This window comes from Schistocerca nitens, chromosome 8 (assembly GCF_023898315.1).
Source record: "Schistocerca nitens isolate TAMUIC-IGC-003100 chromosome 8, iqSchNite1.1, whole genome shotgun sequence".
In the NCBI taxonomy this organism is placed as follows: Eukaryota; Metazoa; Arthropoda; class Insecta; order Orthoptera; family Acrididae; genus Schistocerca; species Schistocerca nitens.
In genome coordinates, this window is record NC_064621.1 from 618,660,241 (window position 1) to 618,685,978 (window position 25,738).

The window sequence follows — 25,738 nt, forward strand, 5'->3', positions numbered from 1 at the left end:
TAAGTCGCCCGCTGTTACAATAGCATGTTCAGGAAATTTATTCACTAAATTCTGCTAGTCTACCTTGCAAGCTTAAGTCACCCGCTGTTACAATAGCATGTTCAGGAAATTTATTCAATAAATTCCGTTAGTTCCCTCGGAACAGCTGTACCACAACATCTGCTGACGCAGGCGGTCTATGAAAGCATTCGATTACCATTTTGACAGACCTTCGAACTTAACTTCACCCAGATTAAATTCATATTCGGAATCCACGATACCTTCAGTATACAGTGTGCTTCAGACGTGATGGTCAATATTCAGGGATGTGACAGGAATGATCACTCGAAACAAAAACGTCGAGTAAACATGGACTCCAGAACGCATACATTAACAGCTATGTGCATTGCTTGATCTTCGATATTGTGAAACAGATCTCTCCTACTGCAAGTTCTTCGCCTTCCATATTTTGGTAAGTGATATTATGGACCAAAACAAGAAAAAAATTTCCAGGAAACATGTGCTCTAAAATGCATACATTAAGAGCTATGAGCACCTGTTCATCTTCGGTACTTTGAAACACAACTCTTTTAATGAACAAGTGATCATAACTTTTTAGGTATGTATTTTAGAGCACATATTTACCGGATTTTTTTTCCTTTCTTGTTCCGCACTGCCATATCCCAAAACATAGAAAGCAAAGAGAAAAGAGCTTGCAGTAGAAGAGATCTGTTTTACAGTATCGGAGATTTGCTCATAGCTCTTAAGGTATGCGTTTTAGAGCCCGATTTTACTTCACCTTTTTGTTTCGAATGGTCATCGCTGTCATAGCCCTGAATATTGACCATCACATCTGAAACACCCTTTTATTATCGAATTTCTTACTGCAATTATTATGCCGCGACGTTTGGGGTCTAATTAATAAGTATGATAAATATTTAGGTCTAAATTTAGACTGTCGTTGCTATTCCCTTCTGATTTAAACCAAATTTCTGTTCCTGATGGTATCAGGGCATCATTACCTCCAGAAACCGATTCCAACGCTGGGATCTTACCACTGATGCTCCAGCAGTCTTGTACCATCATAGTAACCTTGTCTATTTCTGATTTGTGTGGACGAGCATTCTCTGTGAACAATGTGGCTGATACTTCATCGATACTCCAGATAAATACGTTTAAAAAACTTGTCTAAAAAATACGAAAAAAATAAAAATATACATTTTTTTAACTTTACTTCTCACGATTAACTATCGTACGTGGTGGGAGAGTATGATTGCATTTATAAAGCTGGAATTTTACCGTTCTATATCTTTGGTTCACAAATTGTTATCAAGAAAATTTTCTCTCGTATGAAATGCTAATCAGCTAAGATATTGTAATTGTGGTGTGAGTACTGTAAGACCTTCGGTACACACACCATCAGATTATTTGACTTGTCCCTCTAACGAAGTAGGCGAGTGTCAGCAATATGTCTCGTGGTCTTATCGTGGCGTGTTTATCTTCTGCCGTTAGGTCAGACGATAGAAATGCCACTTGCACGCTTAGAGTAGCAGATTGACGGTGACCAACTTAAAAACAGAACTTGATTAATTTTCACACACATCCATTAAAATAATAAAAATCAAAGATATTATGTAACTTGATTCTGGATGCTGTTTACAATTGACAATCTGAAGTTCCTTTGGTCTTGGTACGTTAATCTTATTCTCACATATCTCTGATACTTGACAAAGTGTCTATACATTTCTCTTCATGGCTATCTACAGGAATATGATAATCTTATTAGGCGCAGAGTGAAACTTGACTAATGCAGACTGACTAATCGGAGGTCTGTACACGCGTTATAATACCTCGAGCGTTCAGGTATCACTGCGCGAGTGTGATCCGCGAGGAGAAAAGGTTCTACGTTAGCAGCAATCTCATTGGCTGCGTTACATATTAATACGTGGATCAGCGGAAGCAGAATCTGGTCCGTCTCTAAGACAGCGCCATCTCGTGGTGCGGAGACGGACGAGCGCTGCGCCTGCGCTGTTGTGCTTAGCGGGGCGCGCTCTAGTAGGAAAGCTGTGTACGCGCTGACTACGCGGAACTATGTACACAACAGTAATATTTCAGAGTTTATGTTAATTAATGTCTTTCACGAAACAGGTCCACTCCAAATCAAAGTCCTCCGTGATTTTGGATTGTGGGGTTTGAATAAGATCACTGAAAATATTTCACCCTGCTGCCTATCAGAAAAATCATCGAATTTTTTTTAAGGGAATGTCGATAATTCAGTTAGCATTTTCAGATATGCAGTATGGTTAAATGTCGGTGAAGCCGACACAAAAATTTTTCGCAAAAACCTAGTCTTCAACACATGCCACCTGTCTCATAATATTTTTGAAATTATGTTATGTCTGGAGTTCCATAAATAATGCAGACAATTTTGAATAACATTTTTCCTTAAAATTATACTTTCAACACACATTTACATCTATTCTGCAATGAACAGTAGTCAGATTTAAATCGCCAAAAGAATGCGAGGCTATTGCGAATGAGAATGTGAATGCTAATGAAAGAGTCTGCATTGTTTTGTCACTTTCGTATCAATTATGAAACAACACGCTCGTCACGTATGACGTGTTACGTCTCCGCGATTTAGTTTCTCCTTGGTCTTACGTAATCTTGAGCCAATGTGCTTTAACATTAACTGTTTTACTTACGCATAACTAAGGAACCATAAAACTACGTAAAAACTGTGATGTTTAAAGCTTTCCCGGCGTACTGATTGTTCCATAAAAACGCGGGAGACCTGTCGGATATCAGTAACGTCCTGCCACGATATTTCGGCGCAGAGTCTTCTGGCCATCTTCAGGTGAGTGCCACTGTAGTAGTACTGGCGAGTACGCGCTGAGCTCCACTATTTAAAGCCTTCTGAGGTGACATTGCACATGCGCTGCTCAGCGTGCGCGTTCATAACGGCTCCGTGCGCTGCGCCTCGCGCCCTCCACTGTGAAAGCCTGGCGTATCGATATCAGGTCGATTTCCATCTTTATGCAGATAACTACGTCGACTACGAAGTTTCTCTATAACAGGATTCCAAGCAGAGTTCAGCTGATAACCGCTATCTCAATTGATTAGAGTCTCGTTGTCAGACAATCTTATTTCCACAGATTCATTGATAATCGAGCTCCAAATGTTTGATGTATGGGCCAAAATTTTTGTGTCGCTGTAATTCATGGAACGGTCTGTGGAAATACAATGTTCGGCGATTGCGGACTTGGTGGGTTGGAGAAGGCAAGTACGCCGTTGGTGTTCCACAATGCGTTCCTGCACACTTAGTGTTGTTTGCCCTATACAGGGTGAGTCACCTAACATTACCGCTAGATATATTTCGTAAACCACATCAAATACTGACGAACCGATTCCACAGACCGAACGTGAGGAGAGGGGTAGTGTAATTGTTTAATACAAACCATAAAAAAATGCACGGAAGTATGTCTTTTAACACAAACCTACGTTTTTTTAAATGGAACCCCGTTAGTTTTGTTAGCACATCTGAACATATAAACAAATACGTAATCAGTGCCGTTTGTTGCATTGTAAAATGTTAATTACATCCGGAGATATTGTAACCTAAAGTTGACGCTTGAGTACCACTCCTCCGCTGTTCGATCGTGTGTACCGGAGAGCATCGACTTACGTAGGGATCCAAAGGGAACGGTGATGGACCTTAGGTACAGAAGAGCCTGGAACAGCACATTACGTCCACATGCTAACACCTTTCTATAGGTCTTTTTCACTGACGCACATGTACAGTACCATGAGGGGTGAGGTACACGTTCGACGGGCGTTTCATAGGACGTTTAGGACGCATAAATTGGGCAGCCCGTTCTCCTGATCTTACACCTCTGGACTTCTTTCTGTGGGGTACGTTAAAGGAGAATGTGTACCGTGATGTGCCTACAACCCCAGAGGATATGAAACAACGTATTGTGGCAGCCTGCGGCGACATTACACCAGATGTACTGCGGCGTGTACGACATTCATTACGCCAGAGATTCCAATTGTGTGCAGCAAATGATGGCCACTACATTGAACATCTAGTGGCCTGACATGTCGGGACACACTCTATTCGACTCCGTAATTGAAAACGGAAACCACGTGTGTACGTGTACCTCACCCCTCATGGTAATGTGCATGTGCGTCAGTGAAAAAGACCAATAAAAAGGTGTTAGCATGTGGACGTAATGTGCTGTTCCAGTCTCTTCTGTACCTAAGGTCCATCACAGTTTCCTTTGGATCCCTACGTAATTCGGTGCTCTCCGATACATACGATCGAACAGCGGAGGAGTGTTACTCAAGCGTCAACTTTAGGTTACAATATCTCCGGATGTAATTAACATTTTACAATGCAACAAACGGCACTGATTAGTATTTGTTTATATGTTCAGATGTGCTAACAAAACTAACAGGGATCCATTTAAAAAAACGTAGGTTTGTGTTAAAAAACATACTTCCGTGCATTTTTTTATGGTTTGTATTAACCAATTACACTAGCCCCTCTCCTCACGTTCGGTCTGTGGAGTCGATTCGTCAGTATTTGATGTGGTTTACGAAATATATCCAGCGGTAACGTTAGGTGACTCACCCTGGTCCCCAGCTCGTGGTCGTGCGGTAGCGTTCTCGCTTTCCACGCCCGGGTTCCCGGGTTCGATTCCCGGAGGGGTCGGGGATTTTCTCTGCCTCGTGATGACTGGGTGTTGTGTGCTGTTCTTAGGTTAGTTAGGTTTAAGTAGTTCTAAGTTCTAGGGGACTGATGACCATAGATGTTACGTCCCATAGTGCTCAGAGCCATTTGAACCATTTTTTTTTTTGACTGACCCTGTATATGATTTGCCACATTCACACGGAATTTTGTAAACACCTGGTTCACGCAGGCCCAGGTCGTCTTTAACGGATCCCACCAGTGATGAAATTTTGGAAGGAGGGCGAAAGATGACTCTCACTTAATACTTTGTCAATATTCTGCCTATCTGTGAAGAAATATTCCCAATAAATGGTAGATAAACAGTCGACCTGAGAACCACTTCTTCTTCCTTGTTCCGTCGTTTGTAGGTCTTCATCACTCTGTTTACTCTCCTAGGTGAAAATCAATTCTTCAAAAATACTTTTAGCAGGTGTTCCAGTTCCGCTTGAAGACTGTCGGCGTCAGAGATAGTATGGGCACGGTGGATCAAGGTTTTGAGAACGCTCATTGTTTGTGCTGTATGGTGGCAACTAGTAGCTTGTAGATACAGGTCTGTATGAGTGGGCTTTCTGTACCAAGTGTGCCATCACTCTTCCGTCGCACCAAGACGTCTAAAAATGGGAGACAACCATCTTTCACTATCTCCATGGTAGACTTTATGTTTTCATGTATGGAGTTGTAAAAATTCTTGGGGACAGTCCAGACCATGTATACGCTTTTGTTGGTACTACCGGACTGCATTGCGTATCCTCCCTACTTCAGCCATTTTCAGTTAATTTGATAACAAATGGTAAAACCCGTTAGCTGTTTTCAGCATCTCACTTCCTCTGCTTTACTTTTTCAACACACTGTCCACTTCGATCGCCCGTCCATCTAATTTTTCGTATCCATTGTCTTCTCTGACGGAGTTCAATGTCGTTTCATCCCTTCACTTTGTACTTCAATTAACTATTCGAATTTCCAAATTTTTTCCTTGACTTCTTGTACTACTTTACTCTGATGACTTTTGATGCATGCCGATTTCATGATGTTGCCACTTTAACTGTAAGAGTGCAAAAAAGAAAAAGAGCAATGGCTTACATACCGCAGGTTCAGTCCTGAGAGCGTGGAGGTGGACCCGCTGGGCCAGCACCTGTTCGGCATGGGCGCCGCCCTCTGGAGGGAGATGCGGCCCCGGATGTCGGCCGCCTTCTCCGTCAGCTCCTGCCGGCGCGACTTCTGCCTGGTGCGGCTCTGCTGCGACCGCCTGCAGCTCTTCGTGCAGGAGGCCCTGCAGGGCCGCACCAGCCGCGACTTCGACCTCAAGGACCTGCTCGCATCCTTCACCACCGACGTCATTGGCATGAGCGCCTTCGGCATCGAGTGCGGAGCCATCGACGACCCTCACTCGCAGTTCCGGCGTATTAGTGGTATGGTAAGTCGGCACGACGGCTGTCGCTCGACTCGAAGGTTGCCCGCTCGAATCTTCATTGCGAAAGAACTTCCCGTCACCAGTGAGGGGTCAATAAGAGGGAAACACTTGGTGTTATAAGGTCCCTGATCAACAGATATTTGGATTAAAAACGTAGCTCCTCCACATTGTGTGATGAATTGAGATCCTGTGACACTTTCGATGGTGAGCCGTTCGTTGCAGAGGGGCATTGAGGCAGGCGAACCTCCCAGAAAAATACGCCGGTCGCCGCCTGCAGGTTTGACTCTCTTCCTCCTTCTGTCGTTGTACCAGACGAGCTTCACATCACACAATAACAACACCGTCACCCACATTCAACATATCCATTCGAGATACCGTTCTCACACACGGCACGGAATATGTCCACTGTGTGGAGAGGAAGGAAACCCATTCCGATTAAGCAGGTGAGTGACTGTCGGAATTTCCAGTCAACAGTAACAACAAGCGATACTCTTTGTCTGTACAGAAGTTGTCAGAGGGCACATAGGGCTTGAATCATGTAACAGGAATGGATGGTTAGCTACATGTTACATAAATCAAATTCAAGATAAATGGTATGATGTGCGACGTGTCAGCAGAAGCAACATAGACCACTGAAATATGACTAATAAATAGTACTTGTGCTGTGGCCAGGCAGATTTTTTTCTTTAAAAATGACTAATTATCTCTTCCAAAACATTCCGCTATGCCATACAAGGAACTGTTACAGAGAAATCTCTTTAAATTTAGAAACACTTGTTCCTCCAGTCAGACATTTTATTTCCTTGGGTAGACTCTGAAAGAGTGTTACAGCTTTCTTTGCCATAGTTAGACTCATTCAAGACAATGCATATCACATTTTCTTTTAGTTTTGTACTTGTGAATATCTCCGTTACTCTCAGACTTACATGGATTGTTGATAATAAATTTTATTAGCGAATAATAAATAAGTAACAATAAAATATATAGTAATATATAGTAATAATTCTGGTACCGCGCGCCGCGGAATTTGAATCCCCGCCAGACGTCATGGACATCGAAGACCCCTAGAGGTCTCTGCACCATCGCGCCGTAAGCTGTGGTGGCGCGCGTCTCGTCGCCCGTATTTAGAGTGAGGGCGCCACAGTGGAACACGTGGTTGCAGCGGCCGATAGCGGCGTCCCCGTACGAGTACTTAAGCGCATGCTTGTCGCTCAGCCTTTACCCTCTTGGCAGGTCCCCGGACTCGAACACGCTACGTCGACATTCGCGCGCCGGAGATGGTCGCCATCAGTGTCTCGTGTGTGCCGTCGTGTTTAGTGTTCAGTGTTCACCGTCGCACTCCATCGTTCACCTGTGCCATCGCCATCTTCAGTGTCTGTGCGTCGTGTCAACAGTTTGCAGTGTGGATTATCGTCGAGTGTGAACGGCTCCGTATTTGTCTTTATGTGTCTACTGTTTTATTGCCCACCGTTCTGTAACTTATGTGTATTCTTTCGGTCGTTTATTTATCTATTCTAGGGCTGAAGAGCGGCGTAACATGCTGCTGACAGCCTGCCTGTTGTACGGGTTTGAAAATAACAATAAAGAAAAAAAAAAAAGCTCAGCGTGCCAGTCTTACCTTGCTTACGTCTCAGGACATATCGCCTCGCATTAGACAGCGTATTGACTTCCTGTTTTCTTTACGAGTGGACGTGGCAGTCTTGTTTGGTTCGTGACTGTGTTGTCTGTTCTTGTTTTGTGTCGTAAGGTCCTCCGTTGGTCGTGTCCGTCCTCTCCCGTTGTGTTGTTCGCGGGCCGCTCCGCGGGTCCTGCCGCGTTTCCGTCACTACAACCCCGCGACCGTCCCGGTCGCCGTTACAACAATAATATAGTAACAATATTAATAATAACAATAACAATAATAACAATAATTCCGTGTGGCTAAGCGGCGTGGTTCTAGTCTTTCAATCAGGCTCCTCTTCGGCGACTTGTGTGCCCCTGATCTAGGCTAGTTATCCAAATGTGGAAAAGAAACCTTCCGTTCAACGCGGAATCCAAACCACGAATCGTTTCTGAGACTCCTCACATCGTTGCGAGGTAAAGCCTGGTTAAAAGGCAAAGTGACCTGTTTGTTTGAAACCATTCAGATACTTTCAGAAAACATCGTTTACTAATTTATCTTTTGGTGGGTCTTTGCTCACCTTCACAACAATCTTTGTATTATCTGCAAACAGGACGAATTTTTCTCCTGGCTGAAATAAATTGACAGATCATTAACATAAAGCAATAACAGTAGTGGGTCAACGATCGAACCCTGTGGGACATCCATTCCATTATCTCCCCATGCAGATGATTTGGCGTTCCTATTTGTATTACTTGAACAGCCCGAGGTAACTTTCCGTAATCTGTTTCTTAAAAAAGAACTAAACGAGACATTTGCTGAACTATGTATTTCATAAATACTTCTCTAAGACTATATTATGATTGACACAATCAGTTACCTTCGGTAAATCACAGAAGATCCCAGCTGGTGTCATATTGTCTTTTAAAAATTTATTATGTGCTCATTCCGAGTTACTGATGAGTTATGGAAGTGACTAAGAAGATTTTAAATTACAGATTCAAAAATATTATTGTTTTACTGGAGACGTTATCAAACCGATACTAACTCTTACTTTTTACAGCTATGATGGTCTTTCTTACTTCACATGGGGATGAATGTTTAATTTTTATTTCACTAAATGTGCTCTGTACTGCATCTTCAGCATACTGTTTTGCTTTCTCTTCCGAACGTTTGGTGGCACCTGTCTAACCTTCATTTTTAAAAAATAATTATTAAACATGGCTGCAGCACATGAACTGCCTTTTACAATGTTCCCATTCTATTTAAGAAATAATGTCATCTTTTCTGGCTGTCTACATATTAACAATATGCCATACTTATTTGGTTTTATTATCTGTTATGTCAATTTCAGACAAAGTTTTCATTCCCTGGGTTTTTCACGACATCTTTTAATATGCTACTGTACTCTTTTTAATAAGACAGTTGTTGTGAATGCTTTGTATAAGTATTTTACTGTTGTGAGGGGTCCCAGCAATAATCCAAGATCTCTATAATGACTTGCCATCATTATAATTAATTATCTTTTTAGGAAAACTACTTTAAAAATGGATAAAAACGGAGAACTATATTGAATTTAGAGCTCATTTTAAAGTTCACCACAGTTCACAATTTTTAAACTTTCTTTAAATTCTTCAGTAATTTTGTCATCAATCACACTTACTATTCTCTTAGATTTTTCTGAACTGCATGTGGAGCTAAGTTATACAATTTAACTAACTGTGATTCATGCCTAACAATCTGTTTACCACTTCATCGACTAGATTCTCCATAACTTCTGCTTATTGAATGAATACATTATATAATAAGATATCTGCAGCAACTCGGGTGGGAAAATTTGTGACTGACTTATAAGTGGCTAAGAGTGCCACGTTACATGCCAGATTCCTTCAAGAAATTTACATTAAAATCACCAAAAAATAATAATCTATTCCTTTCATGTGACAGGCAAAAAATAATTCATCAAAACTTTTGATGAAATATTTCCAGTTACCCAGTCTTCCGTCTACTATCGATTGTTACTGCAATAATCGTAATTATTAAATTTCGGAAAAGCGACTGAAATTGATTTATACAAAATTTGCATACTCGAACATTTTCGTATTTATATCTAATTTTTTAAATGTGATACCTCGTTTTTGGTCCATATTGGATCTACATGTATATGCAGCCAACAAATCACCATTTACATTAAAATTTTCTTTTCCTGTGGCTACATAGCGTTCAGAATGAAAAATGGCATGTTTCTTTCTAGGTACTAACTTCTTGCAAACTAACTTATAACTTACTTAGTTCAGCACATGAACTTCTTCTTCTTTCGAATAGGCCAGCTAAGGACCATGATATTCAACTTTTCAGCCTGGATGGGGACTTGATGTTGGCCAAGTATTCCCTCATTCTCTGGTTATGTTTCTCCTTTCTCTCCTTTGTCCAAAGGGCACCGGTCTGTTTATGGGGCGATCTGTTCTGAAACCTCTTATCTTTTAGTATCCATCTGAGAAATGCTCGATTTCTAATGTCAATTTCAGTTATGTTCAGTTCCTGAATGTCTTTTCTGACTTATGTCTACCATGGTGTCACGGTCTTCCTGCATTTTCAGTAGTTGAGAAGTCGGTTGGTCAGTCTTGTTTGGTCCATCCTTGTGATATGTCCGTAGAAAGCGAGACATCTCTTCCTGGATACATCTGTGATTTTCTCAGTATGTGTAGCTCCTGGTTTGAGTGTCTTCTGTACTCACCATCTGTTTTGATCGGTCCCAGAAGTTTTCTCAGTATCTTCCTCTCCTGAATCTCTAGTTTATCTGTCAAGCCTTTCCTGTGCAGATTCAAGCATTCATAGGTACATAGGGATTCAGGGCGGATAACTGTTTGGTAGTGTTTTAGTTTGGAATAGCGAGATATGCATTTCTTATTATAGATGTTCTTGGTTAATCGGTATGCTAATTGTAACTTGTTAATCAGAGTTGTTAGTGCTGTTTCTTCTAATAGATTAGGTTCCAGCCATTCCCCTCGATACTTGAATCTGTCAACTTCCTCAATTTTACCTTGTTCCACCTATAGTTCACTGTGAGTATTGCTGATTTGGTGAGATCTTTTATCTTTTCTAGTGACGATTGAAGTACAACCTTGGCAGCCTGGAGTTTGAACATACTGAGCTGCTTTACTGCTACTTCCACTGAGCTATTTGTAAGTGTCAGATCATCAGCGAAAGCTAAACAGTCCACTACTAGTCCCTTGCGTTAGTTGGTTCAAATGGCTCTGAGCACTATGGGACTTAACATGTGTGGTCAACAGTCCCCTAGAACTTATAACTACTTAAACCTAACCAACCTAAGGACATCACACACATCCATGCCCGAGGCAGGATTCGAACCTGCGACCGTAGCGGTCACGCGGCTCCAGACAGCAGCGCCTAGAACCGCACGGCCCTTGCGTTAGTGTCCCAAGTAAATAACGCTTGGTATATATATATATATATATATATATATATATATATATATATATATATATATATATATACTCCTGGAAATGGAAAAAAGAACACATTGACACCGGTGTGTCAGACCCACCATACTTGCTCCGGACACTGCGAGAGGGCTGTACAAGCAATGATCACACGTACGGCACAGCGGACACACCAGGAACCGCGGTGTTGGCCGTCGAATGGCGCTAGCTGCGCAGCATTTGTGCACCGCCGCCGTCAGTGTCAGCCAGTTTGCCGTGGCATACGGAGCTCCATCGCAGTCTTTAACACTGGTAGCATGCCGCGACAGCGTGGACGTGAACCGTATGTGCAGTTGACGGACTTTGAGCGAGGGCGTATAGTGGGCATGCGGGAGGCCGGGTGGACGTACCGCCGAATTGCTCAACACATGGGGCGTGAGGTCTCCACAGTACATCGATGTTGTCGCCAGTGGTCGGCGGAAGGTGCACGTGCCCGTCGACCTGGGACCGGACCGCAGCGACGCACGGATGCACGCCAAGACCGTAGGATCCTACGCAGTGCCGTAGGGGACCGCACCGCCACTTCCCAGCAAATTAGGGACACTGTTGCTCCTGGGGTATCGGCGAGGACCATTCGCAACCGTCTCCATGAAGCTGGGCTACGGTCCCGCACACTGTTAGGCCGTCTTCCGCTCACGCCCCAACATCGTGCAGCCCGCCTCCAGTGGTGTCGCGACAGGCGTGAATGGAGGGACGAATGGAGACGTGTCGTCTTCAGCGATGAGAGTCGCTTCTGCCTTGGTGCCAATGATGGTCGTATGCGTGTTTGGCGCCGTGCAGGTCAGCGCCACAATCAGGACTGCATACGACCGAGGCACACAGGGCCAACACCCGGCATCATTGTGTGGGGAGCGATCTCCTACACTGGCCGTACACCACTGGTGATCGTCGAGGGGACACTGAATAGTGCACGGTACATCCAAACCGTCATCGAACCCATCGTTCTACCATTCCTAGACCGGCAAGGGAACTTGCTGTTCCAACAGGACAATGCACGTCCGCATGTATCCCGTGCCACCCAACGTGCTCTAGAAGGTGTAAGTCAACTACCCTGGCCAGCAAGATCTCCGGATCTGTCCCCCATTGAGCATGTTTGGGACTGGATGAGGCGTCGTCTCACGCGGTCTGCACGTCCAGCACGAACGCTGGTCCAACTGAGGCGCCAGGTGGAAACGGCATGGCAAGCCGTTCCACAGGACCACATCCAGCATCTGTACGATCGTCTCCGTGGGAGAATAGCAGCCTGCATTGCTGCGGAAGGTGGATATACACTGTACTAGTGCCGACATTGTGCATGCTCTGTTGCCTGTGTCTATGTGCCTGTGGTTCTGTCAGTGTGATCATGTGATGTATCTGACCCCAGGGATGTGTCAATAAAGTTTCCCCTTCCTGGGACAATGAATTCACGGTGTTCTTATTTCAATTTCCAGGAGTTATATTCGGTTAGCTTCTAACCTCTAATTTACGTGATTATAGACGACCGTAATCTCGCAGGGAAATTAGAACGTTAGTACAACTAAAAAAAATAAGAGGCGGTGTAATCTTATTCAGTCAGCTGAAGTTCGTTGAACTAAATTTGGAAATGAAATCCTTAGAAACCCTTTACTATACAGACACCAAACTAACTGCAGACATTAGATTGTTGAGAATATGAAACGTTGATTGGGAATAGCGGAAGAAATTCGCCTGAAGAAGGAAAATACGTCACCACTGAATAAAGTATTCTGTGAATATAAATGCCTGGAAAATAGCTCATACAGAAGTAAAACATGGACAATAGACACTACAGACAAGAAGAGAATAGAACAATTCGAAAAGTGGTGCGACAGAAGAATGCTGTAGATTATGTGAGTAACTCGGATAGTAATGAAAAGGTTCTGAATCGAAGTATCCCACATGAGGGATTAAGTAGGTAGAACAAATCCTGAAGCTTTATTTATCACTTTTGTCAAGAAGTCTGTTAAGAGACCTGCCACCAGTATGAGCGCTAAATAGAAATACAGCTATCTCGGTTACCAATATAATTTTTATTCACATCTCATTATTACTCATTTTGGGATATCCCCGTCATGAGATGTGTGGTATAAACATCTGATACAAGACAAGAAGTTAAATTTAAAGATAAATATTTCAACAATGCATTGAAGCTTACAGATATACCTGTCAGAAACCATAAACAGTGCTACATTCAGAAAAACCTTCAGTAACAAATCTGACACAAGCCATACAACATAGCACAAGGCGAATTTGATAAGTTTTTGCCATGTTGTACTGCTTGTGTCAGTCTGGATATTGTGGTCTGCCGGAATGTAGTGAAACTGTCTACTTTGTGCCATGTACTGCTTCTGTTAGTTTGGGTACTGTAGTCTACCAGAATCTAATATAATTGTTTACTTAGCGCCTTGTTGAGCTGTTTGTATCAGTTAGGATACTGTGGTCTGCTTACTTTACGCCTCGTTGTTCACCTGTGTAAGTTCCGGCACTGATGATGACCGAAATGTAGTAGGAACCAACACAGGACTGTATATGTGTTTTACAGTTATGTCTCTCATTGCTTTGTCGATATATGCATGGTGTTTGTCTTGAGACATGTAAATACACTCCTGGAAATTGAAATAAGAACACCGTGAATTCATTGTCCCAGGAAGGGGAAACTTTATTGACACATTCCTGGGGTCAGATACATCACATGATCACACTGACAGAACCACAGGCACATAGACACAGGCAACAGAGCATGCACAATGTCGGCACTAGTACAGTGTATATCCACCTTTCGCAGCAATGCAGGCTGCTATTCTCCCATGGAGACGATCGTAGAGATGCTGGATGTAGTCCTGTGGAACGGCTTGCCATGCCGTTTCCACCTGGCGCCTCAGTTGCACCAGCGTTCGTGCTGGACGTGCAAACCGCGTGAGACGACGCTTCATCCAGTCCCAAACATGCTCAATGGGGGACAGATCCGGAGATCTTGCTGGCCAGGGTAGTTGACTTACACCTTCTAGAGCACGTTGGGTGGCACGGGATACATGCGGACGTGCATTGTCCTGTTGGAACAGCAAGTTCCCTTGCCGGTCTAGGAATGGTAGAACGATGGGTTCGATGACGGTTTGGATGTACCGTGCACTATTCAGTGTCCCCTCGACGATCACCAGTGGTGTACGGCCAGTGTAGGAGATCGCTCCCCACACCATGATGCCGGGTGTTGGCCCTGTGTGCCTCGGTCGTATGCAGTCCTGATTGTGGCGCTCACCTGCACGGCGCCAAACACGCATACGACCATCATTGGCACCAAGGCAGAAGCGACTCTCATCGCTGAAGACGACACGTCTCCATTCGTCCCTCCATTCACGCCTGTCGCGACACCACTGGAGGCGGGCTGCACGATGTTGGGGCGTGAGCGGAAGACGGCCTAACGGTGTGCGGGACCGTAGCCCAGCTTCATGGAGACGGTTGCGAATGGTCCTCGCCGATACCCCAGGAGCAACAGTGTCCCTAATTTGCTGGGAAGTGGCGGTGCGGTCCCCTACGGCACTGCGTAGGATCCTACGGTCTTGGCGTGCATCCGTGCGTCGCTGCGGTCCGGTCCCAGGTCGATGGGCACGTGCACCTTCCGCCGACCACTGGCGACAACATCGATGTACTGTGGAGACCTCACGCCCCACGTGTTGAGCAGTTCGGCGGTACGTCCACCCGGCCTCCCGCATGCCCACTATACGCCCTCGCTCAAAGTCCGTCAACTGCACAAACGGTTCACGTCCACGCTGTCGCGGCATGCTACCAGTGTTAAAGACTGCGATGGAGCTCCGTATGCCACGGCAAACTGGCTGACACTGACGGCGGCGGTGCACAAATGCTGCGCAGCTAGCGCCATTCGACGGCCAACACCGCGGTTCCTGGTGTGTCCGCTGTGCCGTGCGTGTGATCATTGCTTGTACAGCCCTCTCGCAGTGTCCGGAGCAAGTATGGTGGGTCTGACACACCGGTGTCAATGTGTTCTTTTTTCCATTTCCAGGAGTGTACCTAGAAACCGAGGCATCGTAGGGAAAAAATGTTCTAGATGAAAACTTAATATCAGCAAAGGTGACATCTACCTCTGCTACAACTGGCCACCTGATAATCGCATCTCCTACCTGGGTGGGGTCGCCTTCGTATTTTCAAATAGGAACCTCCCAGTTTTACTACATATTTGGATTTTAGAGTAAAAAATGCTTACTGTTCACTAAAAACATTGTTTTAAGTTCGTGTGTGCCTATTTTAGCTGTAAGAAACGACTTATTTGATTCTACGTTTCATTTACGATGTAAATGTATTTGTGTTCTAACAGCTGACATTATTGTTCAAACTTTGCTTGAGTCTTTTAAATATGATTGTACAGTACAATAAGTGCGGTTAGCCGTTTCAATCTCTGGTTAGAAACTGCGTTTATCTGGTCCAGGAACAACTACGTTGATGTAACAGTTTTCTGGCTCCATCGGGATGCTTAATATCGGTGAGTCCCTTTGCCTCTCACCATTGCGGTCCTTGATTCTATGAGAGCCATTGTCTAGCTTGATTGCGACGGGTATCCATGAGAGGTGAACTTGTCACTACATGGACATTTTACCTTATTACAACTGCTGTGGTGTGTATTCCTACAGTAGGTGCGTAGCGGCCAGCGTTGACGTTATGGCGGTCGGATGGAAATACACACACTGAAATCAGTCACATAGATGGCGGGGTTCGAAGGTGACCACCAACATCAAACTTTCCGATAGTTTAGGGACTCACCACAATGAACCCAGCTAGGAACAGTAACCTGTAATACCATTCAAGGAGCCTATTTGCCAAACATGTGAATATGTAGACATAACACACTGAAGAGCCAAAGAAACTGATACGCCTTCCTAAAACCGTGTAGGGCCCAGCGAGCACGCAGAAGTGCCGCAGCACGACGTGGCATGGACTCGACTAATGTCCGAAACTGTGCTGGAGGGAACTGACACAATGAATGCAGTAGCGCTGTCCATAAATCAGAAAGAGTACGAAGGTGGTGCAGATTTCTTCCGAACAGCACGTTGCAAGGAATTCCAGATATGGTCAATAATGTTCACGTCTGGGGTACTTGGCGACCAGCGGAAGTGTTCCTGGAGCTACTCTGCAGCAATTCTGGACGTGTGGGGTGTCGCATTGTCCTGCTGGAGTTGCCAAAGTCCGTCGGAATGCACAATGGACACGAATGGATGCAGGTGATCAGACAGGATGCTTACGTATGTGTCACCTGTGAGCGTCTTTTGCAGACGTATCAAGGGTCCCATATCACTCCAGCTGCACACGCGCCACACCATTACAGAGCCTACATCAGTATGAACAGTCCCCTGCTGTCATGCAGAATGCTTGGTTTCATGAGGTTGTTTCCATACCCGTACACTTCCATCCGGGCGATACAATTTGATACGAGACCCGTCCGACGAGGCAACACGGTTACAGTCATCAACAGTCCAATCTCAGGCAATTTGCGGAAGGGTTGCACTTCCGTCCTTTACTTAGTGGTTTTTCACCAACTCCTCTCCACCTAGTCTCAGCAAGTCCCAAGATGTCCAATTTCCTCCTTTCCATCATTTCTACAATTTCTTCTAACTTCCCAGTTAGCGTCCTTACGTTTAAGGTGCCCAGTCGTAAACCATCCCGTAATCCTTTTCCATTGCTTGGTCGGTTTCCTTTAAATCCGTTCCGTGATCCGAGGCATGTTCCCTTTTTAAAAGCAGTTGATTTATCCACTACTGGCTTGCTAGGCCTATCGCAGCTTCACCAGAGCCCCGGTAGCCGTCACGTTTCAGGGTTCCCATAGGGCCTTCTCAGCTACCGTAGCGGTCCTGGGGCACACGAAGTCCCCGCTGTACATCGCCCCTATAGGCAGTCCCCTACTTTGTGCCGTTGCCCATCTCCCACGACTTGGACGAGGGGTTGGACTAGCACAAAGAGGAGAAGTAAGGAAACCCCATGGTGGAACAACATATGTGAAGAGGCAGTACTTCGAAAGAACAAAGCCTTCAGAGAATGGTTCCAGACCCGAACAGAGGAAGCTAGGGTAAAATATAAGGAAAGCAAGAAAGCGGCACAGACCATAGTAAGGGCGGAGAAGAAGAAGTGGATGGAAAAATGGTAGAAGAGGACAGTGAAGGGAACAAAAAAGTACTTTACACCATGGTAAGAAATAAGAGGAACGACAGAAGCGAGTGCCTGAGGATCATGGATAATAATGGAAGAGTTGTGGAGGAAATGCATGAGCTAAAAAGATTTGGAAGGAGTACTTTGAAGATCTGTTGAATGCCACCAAGCTGGTAACTAACAGCGATGGAGAGCCTAAGGCAGCAGACGATTATAATAGTGGGGAAATTGAGGATCTAACTTGGAATGAAGTGGAAGAAGCCACAAAGAGGATGAAAGGGGGCAAGGCACCAGGTTGGGACGAAGTAACAGTGGATATGATACGAGCAGCAGGAGAAGTAGGAACCCAGTGGCTATACAGAGTGCTGAGGGTGGTGTGGAAGGAGAACAGAATTCCTGAGGATTGGAAGAAAGGAATTATAGTCCCGATCTTCAAGAAAGGGGATAAAAGGAGATGTGAGAACTACAGAGGAATCACCCTGCTATGCCACTGTGGAAAAATCTATGAAAAGATCCTGGAGAAGAGAATAAGAAGCAGTATTGAAAGTAGACTGCAAGAGGAGCAGTACGGTTTCAGACCGGGAAGATCAACAACGGACCTCATATTTGCGGTAAGGCAACTGCAGGAAAGGCACTATGAGTACGGGAAGGACTTAATCATGGCCTTTTTGGATATTGAGAAGGCGTATGACAGTATCTGTAGGGACAAGCTCTGGGATGTGCTGAACGCAAAAGGGATAGATGAAGAGATAACACGAAAAGTCAGAAAAATGTATGAGGGAAGTGAGAGTTGTGTGAAAGTGGGGAGGGAACGTACTGCATGGTTCAAGCTGGAAAATGGGCTGCGACAGGGAAGTGCACTTTCGCCTTTATTGTTTATTATTGTTATGGATGAAATCCTACAGCAAGTATCAGATGCAATTGGAGATCATAAAATGAAAGCAGTGCTTTTTGCCTATGACCTGATGTTATGGGGAAATTGCGAGAAGGAGGTGCAAGAGCAGTTAGATGTATGGGAGGCCAAGGCGGCTCAATATGGAATGCATTTCTCTGCAAAGAAAAGTGAAATAATTGTCACAACAAGGAAGAAGAATAGGCCAAATGTGGATATAACTTGTGGAGGGGAAAAACTACAAGTGGTAGAGAACTTCAAGTACCTGGGAAGCATGATTGAAAGTAAGGGGGGAAACGCAATGGAAATAAATGAAAGGTGCAGAAAAGCAGGGCAGTTCTACAGATGCATTAGGGGGCTTATTTGGAGCAAGGAGGTGCCACAGAAATCCAAGGGAATTATATACCGAACCTACTTTGTCCCCATATTGGCATACGGAAGTGAGACATGGGTAATGCACAAAAGCGACAAAAGTAGAATACAGGCTAGTGAAATGAAGTTCCAGAGGAGCAGGTTGAGTGTAACGAGACGAGACAGATTGCGAAATGTGTATGTGGGGGAAAGACTAAAGGAGGAACCAGTACAGGACAGGATAGAAAAATTAAGACTGCAGTGGTATGGACACATGAAGAGAATGGATGAGGGAAGAATTCCAAAGAGGATGTTTGATCTGCAACTGGAGGGGAAGAGGCCCAGAGGAAGACCAAGAGATAGATGGGTGAAGGGAGTGAAGGAATGTGTGACGAGAAGAGGAGAGAACTGGACGAAGGTGGAAGAGGGGGAATGGTGGAAAGACAGAACACGATGGAGAGGCTTGTGTTCCCGACAGACCCAGCCAGTGGCTGGAAACTGTCCAAGATGATGATGATGTTGCACTTCCGTCACGTTGAACGACTCTCTTCAGTCGTCGTTGGTCCCGTTCTTGCACGATCTTTATTCCTGCCCTAGCGATGTCGGAGATCATGCGTTTTACCGGATTTCTGACGTTCAAGGTACACTCGTGAAATGGTCGTAGAAGAAAATCCCCACTTCCTCGCTACTTCGGAGATGTGCCCCATCGCTCGTGCGGTGACTATAACACCACCTTCACACTCATTTAAATCTTGATAACCAGCCTCTGTAGCAGCAGTAACCGATCTAACAACTGCGCTAGACACTTGTTGTCTTATATAGGGGTAGCCGACCGCAGCGCCGTATTCTGCCTGTTCACGTATCCCTGTATTTGAATGTGCATGCCTATACCAGTCTCTTAAACGCTTCAGTGTATTTATACTACAATCATATTTGCAACACTCAGGTTACGTTTGATCAGCATTATCAACCGATAGAACACAAAAGATTACATTTAGACTGTAAATTAAATATACAATCAAATGCGTCCGTTCTCACTTGCAAGAATAGGAAACTTAATATTTGTAGATTACAGTGCCCTGAAGCACGAATGGGAAACAATGTTATGATTAAATGGGAAACAACTGTATGAGTAAATGAGAAACAATGATTTGGGTAAACATTTCGTATTTTTTTACTTAGAATCCGACTATGCAGTAGAAATAGCGACCTCACATTTGAAAATACGAAACTGATTCCTCAGACGCAAGAGATATGGTTAAGAGGTGGCCAGTTGTACCACAGACGGATGCCTCCCTTACGAATATTAACGAATATTAATTTTTCATCTAGAACTTTTTTTTTTGGTGCGATGATTCGTTTTCGAGAAATTTAATCGTTACAAGTTAAAACAAACACTGTGTACCTCTTCAAATTTCATTCCAGTCCTATACTGCTGTGCCGTAGATTTTATGATGGGGATATCCAGAAACGTGTAATGATGACATATTAACCAAAATTATTCTTGTGACTAACGCTGGTGCTACTCCATTCACATCTGAGTCATCATGAAGCTGTCATTTTGCAGTGGAGGAAGTGTGGGAAGTACTCTTTATAGCCGAATATGACAGCTTGGAAGTAGCAAACTAGTACATACGAGTGTAGACAGTAGTAGATATACGCAGATACTAAAAGATTTGCGCCGTATAGAATAGTGCGGACATGTATATCAGTAAGTCTTCCGACTGAAAACAACAACAGGACACAGTAAACAAAAGTTCTCATGGCACGAAGAAGTCATTGCATCTTTCCGCTGCATTCTTGCAGTTTTTGTTCTATTTCTCGAGTTGCTTAATTTGATGTACAGCAAGTATATATATATATATATATATATATATATATATATATATATATATATATATATATATATATACTCGCCTTAATTTGGAGCAGAATGTGAATTCTATAAACCATAAAAAAACTTAGTCGGAACCTAACAGCACTAAGTGAATTGTTCACTTTAATTTGGAGCAGACTGTGAATTCTATAGACCTTAAAAAAACTTAGTCCGAACCTAGCAGCACTAAGTGAATTGATCATATTTTTCGTTAAACTGATCACTGACGATGACTGACCATGATTCCGGAGAATATGCACGAATGATACCGCAAGAAATGAACTGAGGCCTGTTCAGCTCTACACTCACAAAACGCAGATTCCAAATTGAACTCCATCTCTAGAGATTAGTTTTTGATGCTACTAACACGATTCGAAAGTGGCTTCCAGACTATTATTTTGTCTAGCAGTGAGGGAGTCATTCTTCACTATCATCCACAGTTGACAAATTTTCTTCTATCACATCTCATTTGTATTCTGGTTTTAAGTGGCGGTGCTCTGAGTCTGTCATTGGTTTGAAGGAAACGCTTTATCGAATTCATTCGTTAGTTAAACACAGTAAGAACTTACTTTGTTCGGTCTCATCTTTTCTGGCTACAACTTCTCGTCCACCGTCACAGGGATAAATTGCAGCAACACAGTTTGTTCTCCATGCATGCGGGGTGTAATCTCTCTGTAATGATGTGGCATTTATCGTTAATAGCTGCATCCTCTGTTTTGGTACGGTTCGATTTGTGCCACACGGGGCCAAGGGCACCGATACCCGGGGTAAAGGGGGCAGGGGGCACAGTCCTCTCCCTGTCTCACAGTGTAAGGTAAAAAATGTAGTACATTCAGGCGCATTTATTTCAAAAAAATCTTCTAAAAGTTTTTAACACGGTTGTAAACGGAACCTTTTTATAACTACTGGAAGTCGCCATTCGTCTTCCAAAATTTTAAAAATACTCCAGCCCCCTCACCCCTGGAACCAGCCATCTCCCCACGAACTGTTGTATCCACATCTACATCTACATCTAAACGATTACTCTGCTATTCGCAATAAAGTGGCTGGGAGAGGGTTAAATGAACTACATTCAAACTGCCTCTCTACCGTTCCACTCCCGAACGGCGCGCGGGAAAAACGAGCACTAAAATGTTTCTGTGCGAGCCCTGATTTCTCTTGTTTTATCGGGATGATCACTTCTCCCTATGTAGGTGGATGCCAACAGAACGTTTTCGCAATCGTAGAAGAAAACTGGTGATTGAAATTTCATGAGAAGATCACGTCGCAACGAGAAACGCCTTTGTTTTTAATGATTGCCGCTCCAATTCACTTATCGTGTCTGTGGCACTATCTCCCCTTTTTCGAGTTAATACCAAACGATCCGCACTTCTTTGTACTTTCTCAATGTCATCCGTCTGTCCCACCTGATGCGGATCCCACGCCGCACAGCAACACTCCACAATAGGGCGGACAAGCGTGGTGTAAGCAGTCTCTTTGGTAGACCCGTTGCACCTTCTAAGTGTTCTACAAATAAATCGCAGTCTTTAGTTTGTTGTACCCACAGCATCATCTACGTGATAGTTCTAATATAGGTTATTTGTAATTGTAATCCATAAGTATTTAGTTGAATTTACAGCCTTCAGATTTGTGTGACTTATCGCGTAATCGAAATTTAGTGGATTTCTTTTAGTACTCATCTGAATAACTTCACACTTTTCCTTATTAAGGGTCAATTGCCACTTTTCGCACCATACAGATACAGGGTGCTTCAAAAATGACCGGTATATTTGAAACGGCAATAAAAACTAAACGAGCAGCGATAGAAATACACCGTTTGTTGCAATATGCTTGGGACAACAGTACATTTTCAGGCGGACAAACTTTCGAAATTACAGTAGTTACAATTTTCAACAACAGATGGCGCTGCGGTCTGGGAGACTCTATAGTACGATATTTTCCACATATCCACCATGCGTAGCAATAATTTGGCGCAGTCTCTGAATGAAATTACCCGAAACCTTTGACAACGTGTCTGGCGGAATGGCTTCACATGCAGATGAGATGTACTGCTTCAGCTGTTCAATTGTTTCTGGATTCTGGCGGTACACCTGGTCTTTCAAGTGTCCCCACAGAAAGAAGTCACAGGGGTTCATGTCTGGCGAATAGGGAGGCCAATCCACGCCGCCTCCTGTATGTTTCGGATAGCCCAAAGCAATCACACGATCATCGAAATGTTCATTCAGGAAATTAAAGACGTCGGCCGTGCGATGTGGCCGGGCACCATCTTGCATAAACCACGAGGTGTTCGCAGTGTCGTCTAAGGCAGTTTGTACCGCCACAAATTCACGAAGAATGTCCAGATAGCGTGATGCAGTAATCGTTTCGGATCTGAACAATGGGCCAAAGATTCCTTTGGAAGAAATAGCAACCCAGACCAGTACTTTTTGAGGATGCAGGGACGATGGGACTGCAACATGGGGCTTTTCGGTTCCCCATATGCGCCAGTTTTGTTTATTGACGAAGCCGTCCAGGTAAAAATAAGCTTCGTCAGTAAACCAAATGCTGCCCACATGCATATCGCTGTCATCAATTCTGTGCACTATATCGTTAGCGAATGTCTCTCGTGCAGCAATGGTAGCGGCGCTGAGGGGTTGCCGCGTTTGAATTTTGTATGGATAGAGGCGTAAACTCTGGCGCATGAGACGATACGTGGACGTTGGCGTCATTTGGACCGCAGCTGCAACACGGCGAACGGAAACCCGAGGCCGCTGTTGGATCACCCGCTGCACTAGCTGCGCGTTGCCCTCTGTGGTTGCCGTATGCGGTCTCCCTACCTTTCCAGCACGTTAATCCGTCACGTTCCCAGTCCGTTGAAATTTTTCAAACAGATCCTTTATTGTATCGCTTTTCGGTCCTTTGGTTACATTAAACCTCCGTTGAAAACTTCGTCTTGTTGCAACAACACTGTGTTCTAGGCGGTGGAATTCCAACACCAGAAAAATCCTCTGTTCTAAGGAATAAACCATGTTGTCTACAGCACACTTGCACGTTGTGAACAGCACACGCTTACAGCAGAAAGACGACGTACAGAATGGCGCACCCACAGACTGCGTTGTCTTCTATATCTTTCACATCACTTGCAGCGCCATCTGTTGTTGAAAATTGTAACTACTGTAATTTCGAAAGTTTGTCCGCCTGAAAATGTACTGTTGTCCCAAGCATATTGCAACAAACGGTGTATTTCTATCGCTGCTCGTTTAGTTTTTATTGCCGTTTCAAATATACCGGTCATTTTTGAAACACCCTCTATCTTATCTTAATCATCTTGCAATTCGTTTTGGTCATCTGATGACTTTACAAGACGGTAAATGACAGCATCATCTGCAAACAATCTAAGACAGCTACTAAAATTGTCTCCTATATCGTAAATATAGACCAGGAACAATAGAGGACCTATAACACTTCGTTGGGAAGCGCCGGATATTACTTCTGTTTTACTCAATGACTTTCCCTCTATTACTACGTACTGTGACCTTACTCACAGGAAATCACGAATCCACTCGCACAACTGAGGCGATATTCCATAGGCACGCAGTTTGGCTAGAAGACATTGTGAGGGACGGTGAGGAAAGCATTCCGGAAATCTCATTACTTCATGAGTATAAAGAGCTAGTTGTGTTTCGCAAGAACGATATTTTCAGAATCGCTGCTATGTGTCAATAAATCATTTTCTTCGAGGTACTTCATAATGTTCGAATACATGTTCCGAAACCCTAGGCAAACGACGTTAATGATATCGGCCTGTAATTCGACGGATTACTCCTAATTCCCTTTTTGGGTATTGGTGTGACTTGATCGATTGGTTGTATATAATTGATAAATATGGAGCTATTGTATCAGCATACTCTGAGAGCAACCTGACTTGCATATAGTCTGGAGTAGAAGCTTTTATTAAGTGATTTAAGCTGCTTTGCAACACCGAGAATATCTACTTCTGTGTTTCTCGTCTTGGCTGTTGTTCTTGATTGGAATTGAGGAATATTTACTACGTCTTCTTTGGTCAAGGAGTTTTGGAAAACCGTGTTTAAGAACTCTGCTTCACTGGCACTGCCATCAGTGGCTGTTATCGCGCAGTGAAAGTATTGATTGCGTCTTGCCACTGGTGTGCTTTATGTATGACCAGAATATTTTGTGTTTTCTGCCAGATTCCGAGACAGAGTTCCGTTATGGAAATTATCAAAAGCATCTCTCTTTGAAGTACGCTCTATATTTCGAACTTCTGTAAAACTTTGCTAGTCTTGGGGATTTTGCGTTCTTTTAAATTTGGCATGTTTCTTAGCTGCTTCTGCAACAGCTATATGACCCTCTTCTGTGCCATGGGGTATCAGTAGCATCATTTATTAACTTATGTGGTGTATGTCTCTCAATTGCTGTCGATACTCTCTCTTTGAGATCATTCCACAACTTTTCTACGCTTACATGATCAGATCTGAAGGAGTGAGGACTGTCTCTTAAAAAGGCGTTAAGAGCATTTTTCAGCTGTTTTAAATAGATATACTTCGCGTTTCTTTTTGGTAGTTATTGGTGTTACGGTATTCAGGCTAGCAGCAACTGCCTTGTGGTCACTAATCCCTGTATTCGTCACGATACTCACTATTTGTCCAGGATGATTTGTTGCTAAGAGGTCAAGAATGCTTTCGGCAACCATTTATGCTTCGAGTAGGCTCACGAACTAATTGTTCAAAATAACTTTATGAGAAAGCTTTGAGTACAGTTTTGGATGACGTTTTATGCCTCCGCCGGCTTTAAACGTATAATTTTTCCAGCATATCAAGGGTAGATTAAAGTCGCCACCGACTATAAGTGTATGAGTGGTGTATCTATTTGAAATGAGACTCAAGTTTTATTTGAATTGTTCATAAATTATATCTTCTGAGTCGGCGGGCGGTAAAACGATCCAATTAATAGTTTAGTACGATTGTCAAGTATAACCTCTACCCACACTATTTCGCAGGAACTATCTACTTCAATTTCACTACAGGGAAAACTACTTCTGACAGCAATAAATGCTCCACCACCTACGGCATTTAATCTATCCTTTCTAAATACTGTTAGATTGTTTGAAAAATTTTCGGCTGCACTTATTTCCAGCTTTAGCCAGCTTTGTGTACCTATAACTATTTGAGCTTCAGTGCTTTCTACTAGGGCTTGAAACTCTGGTTCTTTCCCAACACAGCTTCGACAATCTACATCTACAATACC

General features: G+C 43.8%; 1 protein-coding gene across 1 annotated transcript in view; it reads left to right on the forward strand.

The window, feature by feature from the left end:
• Nucleotides 1-25,738, forward strand: part of LOC126199005 (probable cytochrome P450 6a13) — a 101,135-nt gene that overhangs the window by 25,655 nt on the left and 49,742 nt on the right. Inside the window, exon 2 of the mRNA XM_049935685.1 lies at nucleotides 5,801-6,125. Coding sequence (XP_049791642.1) covers nucleotides 5,801-6,125 — 325 coding nt within the window. The remainder of the gene's footprint in view (nucleotides 1-5,800; nucleotides 6,126-25,738) is intronic.